Consider the following 14,465-nt stretch of genomic DNA (forward strand, 5'->3'; position numbering starts at 1 on the left):
ACCCTATCGCACCCCACCCCATCCCACTCCATCCCATCCCATCCCATTCCATCTTGTCCCATCCCATCCCATCCCATCCCATCTTGTCCCATCTCATCTTACCCTGTCCCACCTCATCCCATCTTATTCCATGCCATCCTATCCAATTCCATCCCTGTGAATCTCCAAAGACTCCTTCCCCAAATCAACAGGTGTCTGTGAGTCCCATGATAGGGGTGGTGGCTCCTGAAGAGACGGTCCCATTTGTGGTGACCTTGACGGCCTCTGTGCATGCCAGCTTCTACAGTGTAGACCTCGTATGCAAGGTAGGAACCAGCCCCAGGGGTAAGGTGGGATGGAGGCATGGCTCCCAATGCTGGGGTGGGGTGAGATGGGCTGTGAGATCCCCAGACCCCAGCAAAAGGCAGAAGTCAGCCCTTGGAAGGGAGAGGGCCCACAGCATAGGCCCAGGGCAAGCTCCAGACCTTTGCCTTCTCTCTCTGTCTTGGGCCATTAGCTATACTCGCAGCAGCTCATGGGGCAGTATCACGAGGAGCTGCAGGAGTGGAAGGACGAGAAGGCACGGCAGGAAGTGGAGTTCACTATCACCGACAGGAAAGTGAAGGTGAGGAAGGCTGAGTAGATCTCAAACATCCAGATCTTTCTGACTGGCCTTACCAGAGGGGACAGAGGTAGTGGGCCAAGGTGGCCCTCCAGGCCAAACCAGCCAGCCTGCCCTAAGAGATTAGATTTCATTCTCTGGACTCAGCTTAGCATCTTCACAGCCATCTGGACAGGCTCTCTGGGTAGAAAAGGGTGGCTGTCCATTCCCTGCCTCGTGTAGCCAGCATTTAATGAGTGGCTATTGTGTGCTGCACACCGGAGATTCAGGGGAGACAAGCAGAGCTCACCTTATTTTTATTTATTTACTGTTTTTGAGACAGAGTCTCGCTCTGTCACCCAGGCTAGAGTGCAGTGGCTTACTGTAACCTCCACCTCTCACATTCAAGCAATTCTCCTGCCTCAGCCTCCTGAGTAGCTGGGACTTCAGGCGCCCACCACTATACCTGACTAGTTTTTGTATTTTTGGTAGAGATGGGGTTTCACCATGTTGGCCAGGCTGGTCTCGAACTCCTGACCTTAGGTGATCTGACCACCTCAGCCTCCCAAAGTGCTGAGATTACAGGCGTGAGCCACTGTGTCCAGCCTAGAGTTCACCTTCTGATGGAAGACACTGTGGCTTCAGGGGCAGGCTCTGGAGACAGATTGCAGGTTTCATTCCTGGAGTTAATGATTTCTAGCTCTGTGATCTCAGTCAACCTATGTAACGTCTCAGTTCCTTCAGCTGTAAGAAGTGGGGGTGGGTACTGTGACATCTGGGATTTGCTTCAATATAATCCAGAGGTGGGGCACAGCTCGGACCAGACTGGCTATGAGGTGCTAGTTGTTGAAGTGGGCAATAGGCAACGGTGAGTTCTTTGTAGCATCCCCTCCACTTTTGTATACATTTGAAATTTTCCATATTAAAAAGGTTAAAGATAAAAGTCTAGGCTGGGCATGGTGGCTCACGCCTGTAATCCCAGCACTTTGGGAGGCCAAGGCGGGTAGATCACTTGAGGCCAGGAGTTCAAGACCAGCCTGGCCAACATGGTGAAACCCCGTCTCTACTAAAAATACAAAAATTAGCTGGCCGTGGTGGCAGGTTCCTGTAATCCCAGCTACTTGGGAGGCTGAGGCACAAGAGTCACTTGAACCCGGGAGGCAGAGGTTGCAGTGAGCGGAGATCGTACCACTGCACTCCAGCCTGGGTGACAGAGCGAGACTCTGTCTCAAAAAAAAAAAAGATAAAAGTCTAAAAATATTTTTTAATGTGAGTGAGATATCTGCTTTATAACATTGTTGTGAGGATTAAGTGAGTTAATACCGGTAAAGTGCCTAGAACAGTGCCTGGCACCCAGGAAGCGCTCACTGAATGGGAGCTATTAGTATGTGTTTTGGGAGGGGGAGGGTCTGACAATAAACACGAGACAACACTTCCATCTTGGTTTCTCCCCCAATTTCACAACCTTCCTACTCTGGTATTCTTGCTCCTCAATCACCTTGGTGTCTGCCACACTGAACCCCCAGGGAGTCACTGCTCCCCTCTGAAGCTGTGGCCCAACTGTGGATACAAATTACTTCCTAAGGCCAGGTGCGGTGGCTCACACCTGTAATCCTAGTGCTTTGAGTGGCCAAGGCATGAGGATTGCTTGAGCCTAGGAGATCAAAACCAGCCCTGGACAACATAGTGAGACCCTGCACTACAGAAATAAAAGTTTAAAAACTGGCTGGGTGTGGTGGCTCACACCTGTAGGCCCAGCTACTTGGGAGGCTGAGTTGGGAGAATCACTTGAGTGCAGGAGTTTGAGGCTGCAGTGAGCTATGATGGGGTCACTCCACTCCAACCTGGGTGACAGAGTGAGACCCTGTCTAAAACAACAACAACAACAAAACTCTTCTTGGGGGCATGAGAGAAGGAATTTCTGAATTAAATCTTAATGAGGGAGACTGATTTCTCATCTCACCAAACCACAAATCTCCAGGGCACCAGGGCAAGCACCCTTGGAACTGCCCGCCTACATTTGATGGGATTTCCTTCACTCAGGAAACCAGAATTCCTGGTTTGCAGGCAGCACTTCTCTAGGGAAGGTTCTAGAGGAAAATGTGACTGGGAATTGGGCAGGACCAAGAGGGCAGCAAGAGGATCAAAATGGGGGAGTCTCTTTAGGCCTCTCACATCTTTTGTTTTTGTTTTTTTTTTTGAGACAGAGTCTCGCTGTGTCACCCAGGCTGGAGCACAGTGGTGCCATCTTGGCTCACTGCAACCTCCGCCTCCTAGGTTCAAGCAATTCTCCAGCCTCAGCCTCCCGAGCAGCTGAGACTACAGACACGTGCTACCGCATCTGGCTAATTTTTGTATTTTTAGTAGAGACGGGCTTTCGCCATGTTGGCCAGGCAGGTCTCAAACTTCTGACCTCAGGTGATCCGCCCACCTTGGCCTCCCAAAGTGCTGGGATTACAGGTGTGAGGCACCACCCTCGGCTGGGCCTCTTGTATCTTAAGCAAGAATCTCTCTTCTTCCACAGAAGAGAACATGCTGCACAGCCTGTGAACCTGCGAGGAAGTATAAGGTGAGGCGGCGAGCCCCAGGCCCATCTTCTTGGGACAACTTGGGAGGGTCCTTGCTTGCTCCCAGGGAGACCTCCAACCCCTGGACCAGCCTCCCAGAAAGGAGGGATGAAAGTGCCAATGAGTGGGGTCACATGCTTATGTGGCCCAAAGAGCCTGATGGGGGAACTAGGTCAAGGGACCCCACTGGTGATGTGAGTGTGGTGCCCAAACCCTTGTCATCCATGTCCCTCCCTTCCCAAAGACGCTGCCTCCCATCAAGAACCAGCAGTTTGTCAGCCGGCCTGCCAGCTGGAAACTGCAGACCCCAAAGGAGGAGATGTCCTGGCCCTGCCCCCAGCCACCTTCTCCAGGCATGCTCTGCCTGGGCCTTACCGCCCGAGCCCATGCCACCGACTACTTTCTGGCTAACTTCTTCTCAGAGTTTCCCTGCCACTTTTTACACCGGTAAGCTCTTGGGAAGGCAGGGGTCACCTTCCTCTTCTCTCTGTCCCCTCTTGCACTCTAGAGCAGGGGCTGCTCAGACCCAACCCATGGTGAGGGGTGGAGCATGGGCAGTGGCAGCGGGACTCACTGAGCGCCTCTGGGCCCAGGATGCCCCATTACTGCTTAGGCCCTTTTGAGAGGGGGACGAAGCAGCCAGAGCCCCCTGGGGAACACACCTAGGCAGCCCCTACCCCTCTTTGTTCCTTCTTTTTCCAACTGGGAGTCTCTCTAGCTCCTGTGCTAACTCTGAGGGTTTGAGCTTGGTTCTCTGAACCCAGTAGCACTACATTTGGGTTAAGGCTGGGAGTGCCTCAAACTTATCTGTGTCCTCATCACTGGGCAGCTACCACCACTGCTTGTGCCCCCAACCCCAGCATGGTGGCTTGCCCAGGCCACTCAGAATGTCATGGCTGCCACAGGGAGCTGCCAAAGAGGAAGGTCCCCAGGGAAGAGTCAGAGACTTCTGAGGAAATATCCCCTAACAAGTGGGGCCCTGTCTCCAAGCAGAAGAAGCAGCTCCTGGTTGACATTCTCACCACCATAATCAGGTACCAGCTCACACCCTGGCCCTCATTGCCACCTTCACATCCCTCCAGCTCATTCAGCCAGAGCCCCTTACATTCCAGCACTCTTCCTTTCTTGAGAAACTTGGGGCATGGAGGTTCTTGCCTGTAATTCCAATACTTTGGGAGGCAGAAGTGGGAGGATGGCTTGAGCCCAGGAGTTTGAGACCAGCCTGGGCAACATAGCAAGACCCCATCCCTACAAAAAATACAAAAATTAGCTGGACATAGTGGTGCATGCCTGTAGTCCCAGCTACTTGGGAGGCTGAGGTGCGAGGATTGCTTGATACCATTAATTAGCTAAATTAACTGGGAGGTTGAGGCTGCAGTGAGCCATGATCACATCACTGTACTCCAGCCTGGGAGAGAGTGAGACTTTGTCTCAAAAAAAGAAAAGAAAAGAGAAAGAAAGAAAGAGACAAAGAGAGAAAGAGAGAAAGAAAGAGAGAGAGAGAGAAAGAAGAAAGAAAGAGAGAAAGAGAGAGAGAGAAAGAAAAAAAGAAACAACTTCTTTGCAAGATCCCGCCACGGTGCCCCCCTCCCGACCCCAGGACAGTGGGGCTCTGATGGAGCTGGCTGGAGGGATTCTCAGGTCTGGATCCTGAGTTCTGCCCCATTCCAGGGCTGGCAGATGAGTCTGGAGCCAGTTCACTATCTCCCCAGGGTTCCTGCCCATCATGTGTGTGAATCTGACCTGCCCTGCCTCCACCATAGCATGTTCGCTTCTAAAAATCCGTGAGGCTCAAAGATGTCTTCCTTAAAGAAGGGACAGGAGGAACAACTGACCAAGGGCTCCCCTCTCCCCACCGAGCAGCCACTTTCCCACCTAGCACGTAGCTCTGAAACCAGGGCTCCCCAGGGCTTCAGGGCCCCTCAGCAAGGGCCTTCTCCTTCTCCCTGCCACCTAGGGGCCTGCTGGAAGACAAGAACTTCCATAAGGCTGTGGACCAAAGCCTGGTGGAGCAGGTGCCATACTTCCGCCAGTTCTGGAATGAGCAGTCAACTAAGTTCATGGACCAGAAAAACAGCCTGTACTTAATGCCAGTCCTGCCTGTACCCTCCAGCAGCTGGGAGGATGGGAAGGGCAAGCAGCTGAAGGAAGACAGACCAGAGCACTATCCAGGGTTGGGGAAGAAGGAAGAGGGGGAGGAGGAGGAGAAGGGCGAAGAGGAAGAAGAAGAGTTGAAGGAGGAAGAGGAGGAAGAAGAGGAGACAGAAGAGGAGGAGGAGTTGGGCGAGGAGGAGATAGAGGAGAAGGAGGAGGAGAGGGATGAGAAGGAAGAGAAAGTGAGCTGGGCAGCCATTGGGCCCACACCACAGCCTGAGTCCCAGGAGTCCATGCAATGGCAGTGGCAACAGCAGCTGAAAGTCATGGTGAAGGAGGAGCAAGAACAGGATGAGAAGGAGGCCATCAGAAGGTGAGCAGCCAGGCCCCAGTGAGGATGGGAGGGAGGCAAAGTGCAGAAGGTTCCTAGGAGGCAATGGGATGCCAAGGATGGCCGCTGCCTGTATGCACATCTCATCCTAATTCAGTGCTTAGTGAGGTCATGTTGGTAGCTTAAGGCCTCTGTGGGAGTATCGGCCCGGCACCAACACTGAACTTTATTCTTTTTCCTCTGAGAACTGGTTTTTGACATTTGCCAACTTACCAGGAGAATTGTTATAGTCTGCAAAGTCTTGTAAATGGGCTTCTAGAGCCAGAAAAGGACCACCTGTCTTGCAGGCGGGACTTCCCACCGGGGCTGCCCTACAGATGATTTATGTCATTGTAGGGATTCCCTAAGCCCCACCCAGTGCATTCTGCGCCCTCTCATCACTTCCTTACCTTTCTCTAAACTTGGCCCTGAGATGCCTACTGCATCGCCTGGGTTTGAATCCCACCCCTTAAACCAGCACCATATTTGGCAACTTGGAATCTTTTAGCCACACTTGGAACGTCCGTAACATTGAAACAAGGATGCCCCATAGTGTAGTGGATAAGGGGAGTCAATGGGAATCTCCGTAGAGCTCGCGGCACACTGTACCGCACGGACAGGCGAGCGAGGAGGCGCGCGGGCACTGCGGCCGCGCTCATGCTAGCCCCCGCCCCCTCGCAGGCTCCCGGCCTTCGCCAACCTGCAGGAGGCGCTGCTGGAGAACATGATCCAGAACATCCTGGTGGAGGCGAGCCGGGGGGAGGTGGTGCTCACCTCGCGGCCACGCGTCATCGCCCTGCCGCCGTTCTGCGTGCCCAGGTAGGGGCGCCGGGGCCAGCGGCCGCGCAGACCGCGCGAGAGGGGCGACGGAGGCAGCCAGGCTCTGCCCGAAGCCTCGCCCCCACGCCTACCTGGGACTTTTTGTCTTCCAGGATTCTGACCCCGGACACGCTGCTGCCGACGCAGCAAGCAGAGGTACTCCACCCGGTGGTGCCACTTCCTACCGACCTTCCGTAAATGCCCGCGCCCAGCCTCTCCGACATGCCGCCCTAGGTCACGCCTGGCGCCCTCTCCACCGCCCCGCCAGTAAAAGCATCTAGTCTTTTTTCTATATCTACCTTGACTTTATTTCCCCGACGAGGGGGAAACGCGCGCGCGAGCTCTGAGAGGGAAGGATGGCAGGGAGCAGCCCGGGCGGACTGCAGAGGCGCAGCGGGAACTTAGGGCCCGGGAGGATGCACCTCTCCGCCCACACTGCAGCTGGACTGAGACCTAGCCGCTAGCTGCCGGCCGCTGGACCGGGTCTAGCCAGTGGAGGGCGCTCCGGGCGGGGCCTGGCTGGCCTTTGCCCCAGCGTAGCTTGGTGCACAGTAACTGAGTGCCAGGCCTGGCCAGCGAAGCAGGTGTCCACTGGGCAGGGCGGCCACCCCTCACCTTTCTGCGCCGCGCCTGCTCGGAGGCTCAGCACCCCCAGGGCCAGCCCCTTAGGTTTCGCCGAGCTCCGAGTGCCCAAGAGGCTGGGGAGGAATAACGCTGCGGAGGGCCAGGAACTAGGCTGGGGCGGGTCGAGGTCACCACTGGATTTCGGGCCACAGACCCTGCTAAGTGACTCCCACTGTGAATCAGTCCTCAGACGAGGATGGATACCCACCTCTCGGTTCCTCCTAACCCCCGCCCGGGAGCTTCTGTCCTCTGCTTCTCGGCTCCTCCCTCCCAGAGGCAGGTGGGTGGAAAAGTGACATCTGGTGTTGTTCCAGAGGCGCCCAGGTCCCCAGCACCCTCCCCTCCGCCCCCGCCACCAAGGCCTCGGAGAAGCTCCGGTCTCAGAGCCCGGGCGGGGGAGGGAGGGGGCGCTCCGCCTCCATGAGTCAATATTTGCCCCGAGCAAACGGGCGCCTGGACAGGTGTGAGTGTGTGTGTCTGGGGGCGGGGACTGAACAGGCAGTATAAGAGCACACCGAGCCCGGGCTCCGGGACAAGCTCCAAGGCGTGGGCTGGGGACGAAGCCAAGCTAGGCTGGGCCGGGCAGAGGGGCCAGGAAAGCCGGGCGGAGGGTGGCTGGGAAGGGAGGGGCGGGCCAGGTGCGCACCTGCGGTGGCAGCCGCGGCCGCCGACGTGTCAGCCGCAGATGCGCTCAGGTGAGGGCGGAGGCTAGCGGGGCGCTGTGCAGCACTGAGCTCGCGGAAGACTAGGACCAGGAGATCACCGAGGGCGACCGCCAGGCCCCGGGCCCTCCGCTCCCGCCCCGCGACGAGCCCCTCGCACAAACCGGACCTGAGCGTTTTGTTCGTTCGGCTCGCGTGAGGCAGGGGCGGCCTCTCAGCACCAGCCCGGGGGCCGGCCTGATCGCCACGCAGGCACCTGACGCCGCCACCGCCACCGCCACCGCCACCGCCATCTCAACCATACGGGTGGGAGAGGCTGTGCGCCGCTCCAGTGGAGATCCGGCTCCTATCCGGCCCCACCCGCCCTGCCTTGCCCTGCCCGCAGCTTCTGGGCTGCCAGGCTCCACTCTGCGTTGTAATACGGGCTGAGCCGGCTCCAGCGGGTGGCGAAGGGGGCCGTGGCCCGGAACAGAAACCCTTCTGGAGGTGGAAACCCGGATTCTAGTCCGCCTCAGTCCCCGCGACTTCTGTGGCCTTGGGCAAGTCATTTCCCGGCCTCTTGGTTTTCCCATTTGCTCAGTGAACGGTTGGTCTGGCCTCCCGCAGGGGCTAGGGCCTCCCCAGCCTCCTGTCCCGGTTCCTGGGCTTCTGGCCATGCTGGGGAAGGCCCTCACGGAGTTGGAGCTAAGGCTGAGGTGTGGAAAATCTGGGCGGGGGAAGCTGAGGGCCGCCATGGAGCCTCAAATCCACTCCTCGGATCTCTTTGGCGCTGCTGACATCCTAAGATGTCACTGCCTGACATCTCCTTGGTCCCTCTTTCAGTCTAACCACGTCTGAGACAGTCAGACTGACTGAAAAGGACAAGCCCTCAGGCACAGGGGTTCACCACCCTCCTCAAACCTCAGAATCCCACTTCCTCGCTTCCATCAGCTGGGGTGGGGTAGGTAGGTAGCCCTCAGCTCAGGCAGAGGCAGCCCCGGGAGATGGGAACCAGGGTCAGAAGTCTCTCCAAATTGCATGTTCCTAGAGGCGCTGGATTGTCCCCTCCACCACCACCCGCTCTAGTGCCCCTATGTCACCCAACTACCCAGAGGCCCCAAAGGATCTGCTGAGCCCGAGTCCGTGGCACAGAGAGAGAAGGGGGAGGGGGTGAGATGGCCTTGGACAGATCCCAGACAGGTCTGGGGAGAGGGTAGACTACAGCAGGGCTCTTCATGGAGTAGCCCCAGGGGCAGGGGAAGGTCCTTGGGTCCTGGGCTAGGGTGTGTGCAGCCCTCTCCTGGCCCCCCTGACCAGGTTCTGTCCTGGGCCAGCCCTTTACTCTTTGCCTGGCACTGAAAGATTTGCCTGTGAGGGGCCTGGCATGGTCCTGGTGCACCTTCCCTGTGTCTTTGAGGGTTTCTCCTTCTCTCCCCAACCATGACAGGGGCCAGGATTCCACATCCTGGGTCTGCACAACAAAGAGGTCTGCCTGGAACGACCTCCCCCCCCCACCCCCCTCCCCCCCCCCCCACACACACGGCCTTGAGGGGAGGGTGGTGAGAAGGAGGCAGCCACCCAGTGGGCTGGGATCTTTCCTGGTGACTGAGAATTACTGCCCCTTCACCCCAGGGCCTAATTTCCCCAGTCCCCCCCCAACCCCCATCCATCCCTAAGACTGCATTTGCTGGTCATTACCAGGGATCTGGCCTCTCATCCAGGTCCCTCCTCCGCTGCCACAGGGCGGAGTCTCCCAGTGCCGGGCAGGCCTGCAGGTGCGGGGCTGCCTGGGGAGGGGGGCACTCAGCAGCTGGTGTGCGAGGCAGGCCCCCTCCCCCTCCTGCTCAAAGCTGGAGCCTGCTTCCTGTCGTCCCTGTCAGCACCCTGGGTGGGGGAGGGACCAGGTAGTGGGGGGAAGTGGAAAAGGGATTGAGCGGTTGGAGTGCAGCAGCTGAGAAACAGCAGAAGAGAAATGGAGAAGGATGAGAAAGAGAGCAAGAGCATAGGCTGAAGGATAGAGGGGTGTGAGAATACGGGGGAGATCCCACGGGCTGCAGAGGCTGCAGACCCCAGACTGTGAGAGCGAGACCAGAGGCAGAGATGACCAGAGAGAAACCAGGGAAGAGGAACAGAGACACATGGAGACAATTCAAGATAACAAGAGATGTACACTGAGAGAGATGGGGGATGTGGAGACATGGGGTTAGGGCTCAGGGGACCAGAGGTGGGAGGCATTGTGTGTATGGAGAAAGGGGGAAGCTGCAAAACAGCCCCATCCCACCCCAAACTGGGGCGGGAATTATTCCCAGCAGAGGATAAAGAGGTGATTTCTACGTGGCAGACAGGTTTGGAGGTGGGGGGAGGCTGATACCCTTATCTTGGAAGCCCATCTCCTCCCATTGAAAGACAGAACGTGAGGGAGGGGCAAGGCCCAGGCCTTGGCTGGACACCGGGGGCCAGTGAGGGGCACAGATCTGACTCCATCTCTCTCAGTTTCCCTCTTGACTACAGATGGACAAGCCAACAGCTATGGCAGCTGCCCTGCCCCCACCCACCCCAATGATTCTGGCCTAGCCTTGGAATTTCTGGGCTTAGAGGCCGCCCAGGGTCTGTGTGAGAGTGGAGGGACCTGGGAGTGGAGGCACTGGGTGGCAGGGGGGAGGCTCATACCCAGGTGCTAATCCCCATCCAGCCAAGGCAGTACCAGAGCCTCACTGACCTTCTTGGAGATTAGTCCCCATGGAGACCGTGGCAACTCGCCCCCTCATTCTGGCCAGGCCAGATGGGTGGGTGGGTGGGGCAGGCCGACGCTGGATAGGGAGGGGAAGGAACCTTCCAGAGGCATCACAGGAGTCAAGGCTGGGAGGCCCCTCCAGGACCCACAGCCAGCTTAGTTTACAGGTAAAAAACAGAGGCCTTAAGAGGGGACTGACTGACCAAAAGCCCCAAATGGCGCCAGGACAAGCACCAACAGCAGAAGCCAGGTCCTCGGCTCCGTTCCCAAGCATTTTTTCCTAGAGAGCAGAGGCCTGAGCAAGAACAAAGGAAATTGGCACACTCCTCTCTGACCCTCCCAACCTTCCCAAACTGAGGTCATGAACTGAGGAGTGGTTCAAATAGGGTGAGGCAGGAAGGCGCTCCGTCCTGAGCACTAGGCTGGCTTCTGCCAGGGGCCAGGGTGAGAAGGAGGGTACAGCTCCCAGAGCCATGCTTGCAGCCTGACCACCCCCCCAACCAGGCCAGCCCCAGGGGTGGTGGGAAGCAGGTGCATCAGAGCCAGTTATAACCACAACCACAGCAACAGCGGCAGCGGACATTTATTGGGTGGACGTTGCAGGCCCGTTCTGTTTTACATGCATTTAAATCATCACGACAGCCTCTTAATCCACTCTCTTCACCCTTCAATGTCTGTATGGCCCTGGGTGGGTGGCTGAGCTGATGCCTACCTGGGTGACTGTGGAGTGGGTATGTGCACATGTGAAAGTGATGGGGCATATTCATGTGTGAGTCCAGTGCCCAGCACAGTCCGTGGCACATAGTACATCGTATTAAATCTTTGAGAAATAAATGAGTGACCAAGCGTCTGCCCATACATGAATATGACATTGAGGTTTCTATGGAATCCTAGAATGAGATTATTTGCATGCGAAGCTTGCCTGGAACTGTGGATGACTCTGTCTCCATCTGACTGAACATGTGTCTGTGTGTGCCCTCTCCCTGTCACCCTGTGCCAGCCCTGTGGCTTTGTGTCCGGGCATGTGAGTGATGGTGAAAGCTTCCTGCCAGCTCCCTAGATGTTGGCCAGTTCTCTAACCCCACTGAGGGGCAGAATAGAGGGGCTCTGTTTCTAGTTGGATAGAACAATGGGTCTGTGTGGGTGGCGCTCCTAACTGACCCAAACTGGGCTGGTCTCTGTACCCGTTATCTCTGTCTCCCAGGAGACCAGTCCTGCACAGCCCCAGGGAAGGTGCTCATCTGCTGGTTCTGGGCTCCAGACTGGGGGTGGGGGCGGGGGCCAGAGAAGCAGGGGTGGAAAGGAGGGGCTGGTGATGGTGGCAGGGTGAGGGAAGGCACCTTTCCCTGAATTTGCATCTTCAGTACCCAACCCCTGGATGATTTCCCAGTAAAATGAGGGGGGAGGGCTGGGAGGTGACCCACTTGAGGAGAGAACATTGGCCACCAGCCCCTCTCCGCTGCCCAGCAGTACTGAGCAGTCAGGCTGTTCCTGGGGTGGGGCTCTAGGTGAGAGAGCTGCCACTTCTTTGGGATTCTCAGGGCCTTTGCCTAGGACGAAGATCTGGGCAGGAGATTAGGAGTGGGTTTGAGGGCTTCCTTGCAGGATCTACGTGCCCCCACGTGGGATGGGGGTCTGGGTGGGATCTGAGGGCCTCATGGAGGGGACTTAGGCTCAAAGGATTCTCTGTGAGATCTTATGGGTCTGTATGGGATGGGGGTTTCGGTGAAATCAGAGGGCAGGAGATGGTGGCTAGGGATGGGGTGAGGTCCTGAGGATTTCCTTGTGGGACTCAAACGTCCCAATGTGAGATGGAAAACTGAATGAGGTCAGGGTGGGGGTCCCTGAGGGTGATAAGATCTCTGTGAGATTTTGAGGGCTCTGTGAGGTGTCGACAGGGGTTGCTGGTTTTTGTCTACCTAATTCCCCGCTCCATGCCCCAAGGCCAGGCTGTGGATGTGGAGGGGGTAGGGGTGACTGTGCTGAGCTGGCAAACAAAGCCACCTGGGCACCCATCCTTCAGGAAGCTCTGGGCGCAACTGATCTGGGAAAACAAACAGGAACAGCTGCTAGGGGTGGGGGGGCACGGCAGCTGGGGAGAGGAGCAGAGCTGGACCAGCCTAGTAGGGAAAGGAGGAGACCAGGAGGGGGTCCTGGTACCCAAGGAGGATTATCGATCCCAGAGTCATCTCCTGGCACAGTAGGCAGGGCTGCCTCGAAGCCCCTTCCCCTCAGTGGTTCTTCTCTTTGGAGATAACTGTGAGGCCTAAAGTCAGGAGGGGCCTGAGGGCATTGGGGATCACTGTCTTCTGGGACAGTGACTATGGGTGGTGGTGGTGGGTATGCCCATTTCTGAGAGAGCTGGTCGCAGTTACTAGAACTAGAAGCCATGGGTGAGGGGATGGGGGGGGTACCTCCATACCATTTCCACGAGGAGGGACAAAGTAGAGAAGGGGAGAGGCTGGCTGCCGCCAAGACCAGAGCTTCACACTGGAGGAGGAGCAGGGGCCCTTCTCACACACGGGGTCCCCTTCCCAACTCCAAGCGGGACTCCTAATTCTAACCTGGACCTCGGCTGGACGGCCTCCCCGCTTTTCCTCCTCCCCTAACCCTGGAAAAGGCGCGACGCACCACTCCTGCAGAATGCAGCCGTGGGACCCACACGTGGAGCCCGACCCTCGAGAGTACGCCCAGCCCCCAAGCCCCGCTCGGTGCACAGTGTCCAGTCTCCGACAGACACCCCCACACCTTCTGACCAACACTTGGCGCCCGCGTCAGGGACAGCGCAGACGCACAGCCTGACGCACTAGCCACCCGCGCCCGCGGCCCCTCCTGTCCTGGACCTCCCCTTCCACCCCGCCCTCCGCGCCAGCTTTCGGGCCAGCGCGGTCTGCTCCTGCCCTCTGGTGGCCGAATCCAGAATTGTCGGATAGAGATGGGGGAAGGAAGGAAGGCGAGATCTGATTCTTCACCCCTCACCCCTGCCCGGGTTGGTGACACTAAAGGCAAAGACTGGGACACCAAGGGTCCAGAACTGGCTCGTGCCCCACTCTGTAGTTTGTATTCCCTCCTTGAGGTTTGTGTTTGTTCAAACCCCCCCTAGGGTAGGGAATCAGGACACGGTTCTGACCTCACCCCCAGTCAAACCTGCCTGAGGTTGTCCCATCTCTGACCTATATCCTCCTCACTCGGACTCTACCTCCATGCCCAGTTCTAGGGCCCTGTACTGTTGGCACCCATCTTCACACACACTGCGAACTCCAACAGTAACTCCTCACCAGGGAAAAGAGAGCCCAAGGGAGCCTCTGTCTGCCCCCAGCACCTGCTCTCTGCAACCCAGAACTTCAGAGGTGGGAGAGCAAGCTGCCACCCCCCCCCACTTCCATTGGAGAATTTTCTCTACACCCCTTTTCCCGTGGACATTTGGCCCACGCCTGACCACCTTGTTCACTCACTCGTTCAAGAAGTTTTATTGAGTGTCTACTATGCATCCAACATTGTGCTAGGTTTGAGGATAACTGAGAACAAGACACAGTCCCTGCCCCTTTAAATGGAGCTTGCACTCTGTTAAGGGAGATGCTGCTACACCCATAAACACAAGATGAAAAAAATAACTTTACAGCATGATAAATGCTAGAAAGAAAAAAGGGTGATGTGATGGATGGAAGGGTGCCTGGAACAGCATCACCGAGGAGGTGACACAGGAGCCAGCCATGCTACGATCTTGTGACCAAGACACTCCAGGTAGCTGGAACAACAAATGCAAAGGCTCTGAGATGGGCTGAGCATGGAACACTGGGAAGAAGGCTTAGAAGGCAGGCTGGTGTGGCAAGGCTTCTGGGAGCTGAGGTGTCCACAGCTGGCCTGTGAGCACTTTTTGGCACAGGAGCTTCAATGGACAGTGGCGGAGCACAGGCTTTGGCTTCCAAAGATCCGAGCTCGATTCTTGCTCTGAAACTGGCTAGCCATGTGAGTTTGGACAAGGCCCTGCACCTCTTTGACCCTCCGTTTCCATATCGGTACACTCAAACCTAAC

General features: G+C 57.0%; 1 protein-coding gene across 5 annotated transcripts in view; it reads left to right on the forward strand.

The window, feature by feature from the left end:
• CFAP65 (cilia and flagella associated protein 65) overlaps positions 1-6,724 on the forward strand; it is a 38,594-nt gene extending 31,870 nt beyond the window's left edge. For all 5 annotated transcript variants that reach the window (XM_058438202.1, XM_058438204.1, XM_058438203.1 and 2 more), the window contains 8 exons: positions 192-305; positions 497-604; positions 3,105-3,149; positions 3,392-3,594; positions 4,053-4,181; positions 5,105-5,614; positions 6,293-6,430; positions 6,544-6,724. In XM_058438202.1, coding sequence (XP_058294185.1) covers positions 192-305; positions 497-604; positions 3,105-3,149; positions 3,392-3,594; positions 4,053-4,181; positions 5,105-5,614; positions 6,293-6,430; positions 6,544-6,628 — 1,332 coding nt within the window. In that variant the 3' untranslated portion in view covers positions 6,629-6,724. The remainder of the gene's footprint in view (positions 1-191; positions 306-496; positions 605-3,104; positions 3,150-3,391; positions 3,595-4,052; positions 4,182-5,104; positions 5,615-6,292; positions 6,431-6,543) is intronic.
• Positions 6,725-14,465: the final 7,741 nt, after the last annotated feature.

This window comes from Hylobates moloch, unplaced genomic scaffold, assembly GCF_009828535.3.
Source record: "Hylobates moloch isolate HMO894 unplaced genomic scaffold, HMol_V3 SCAFFOLD_1, whole genome shotgun sequence".
In the NCBI taxonomy this organism is placed as follows: domain Eukaryota; kingdom Metazoa; phylum Chordata; class Mammalia; order Primates; family Hylobatidae; genus Hylobates; species Hylobates moloch.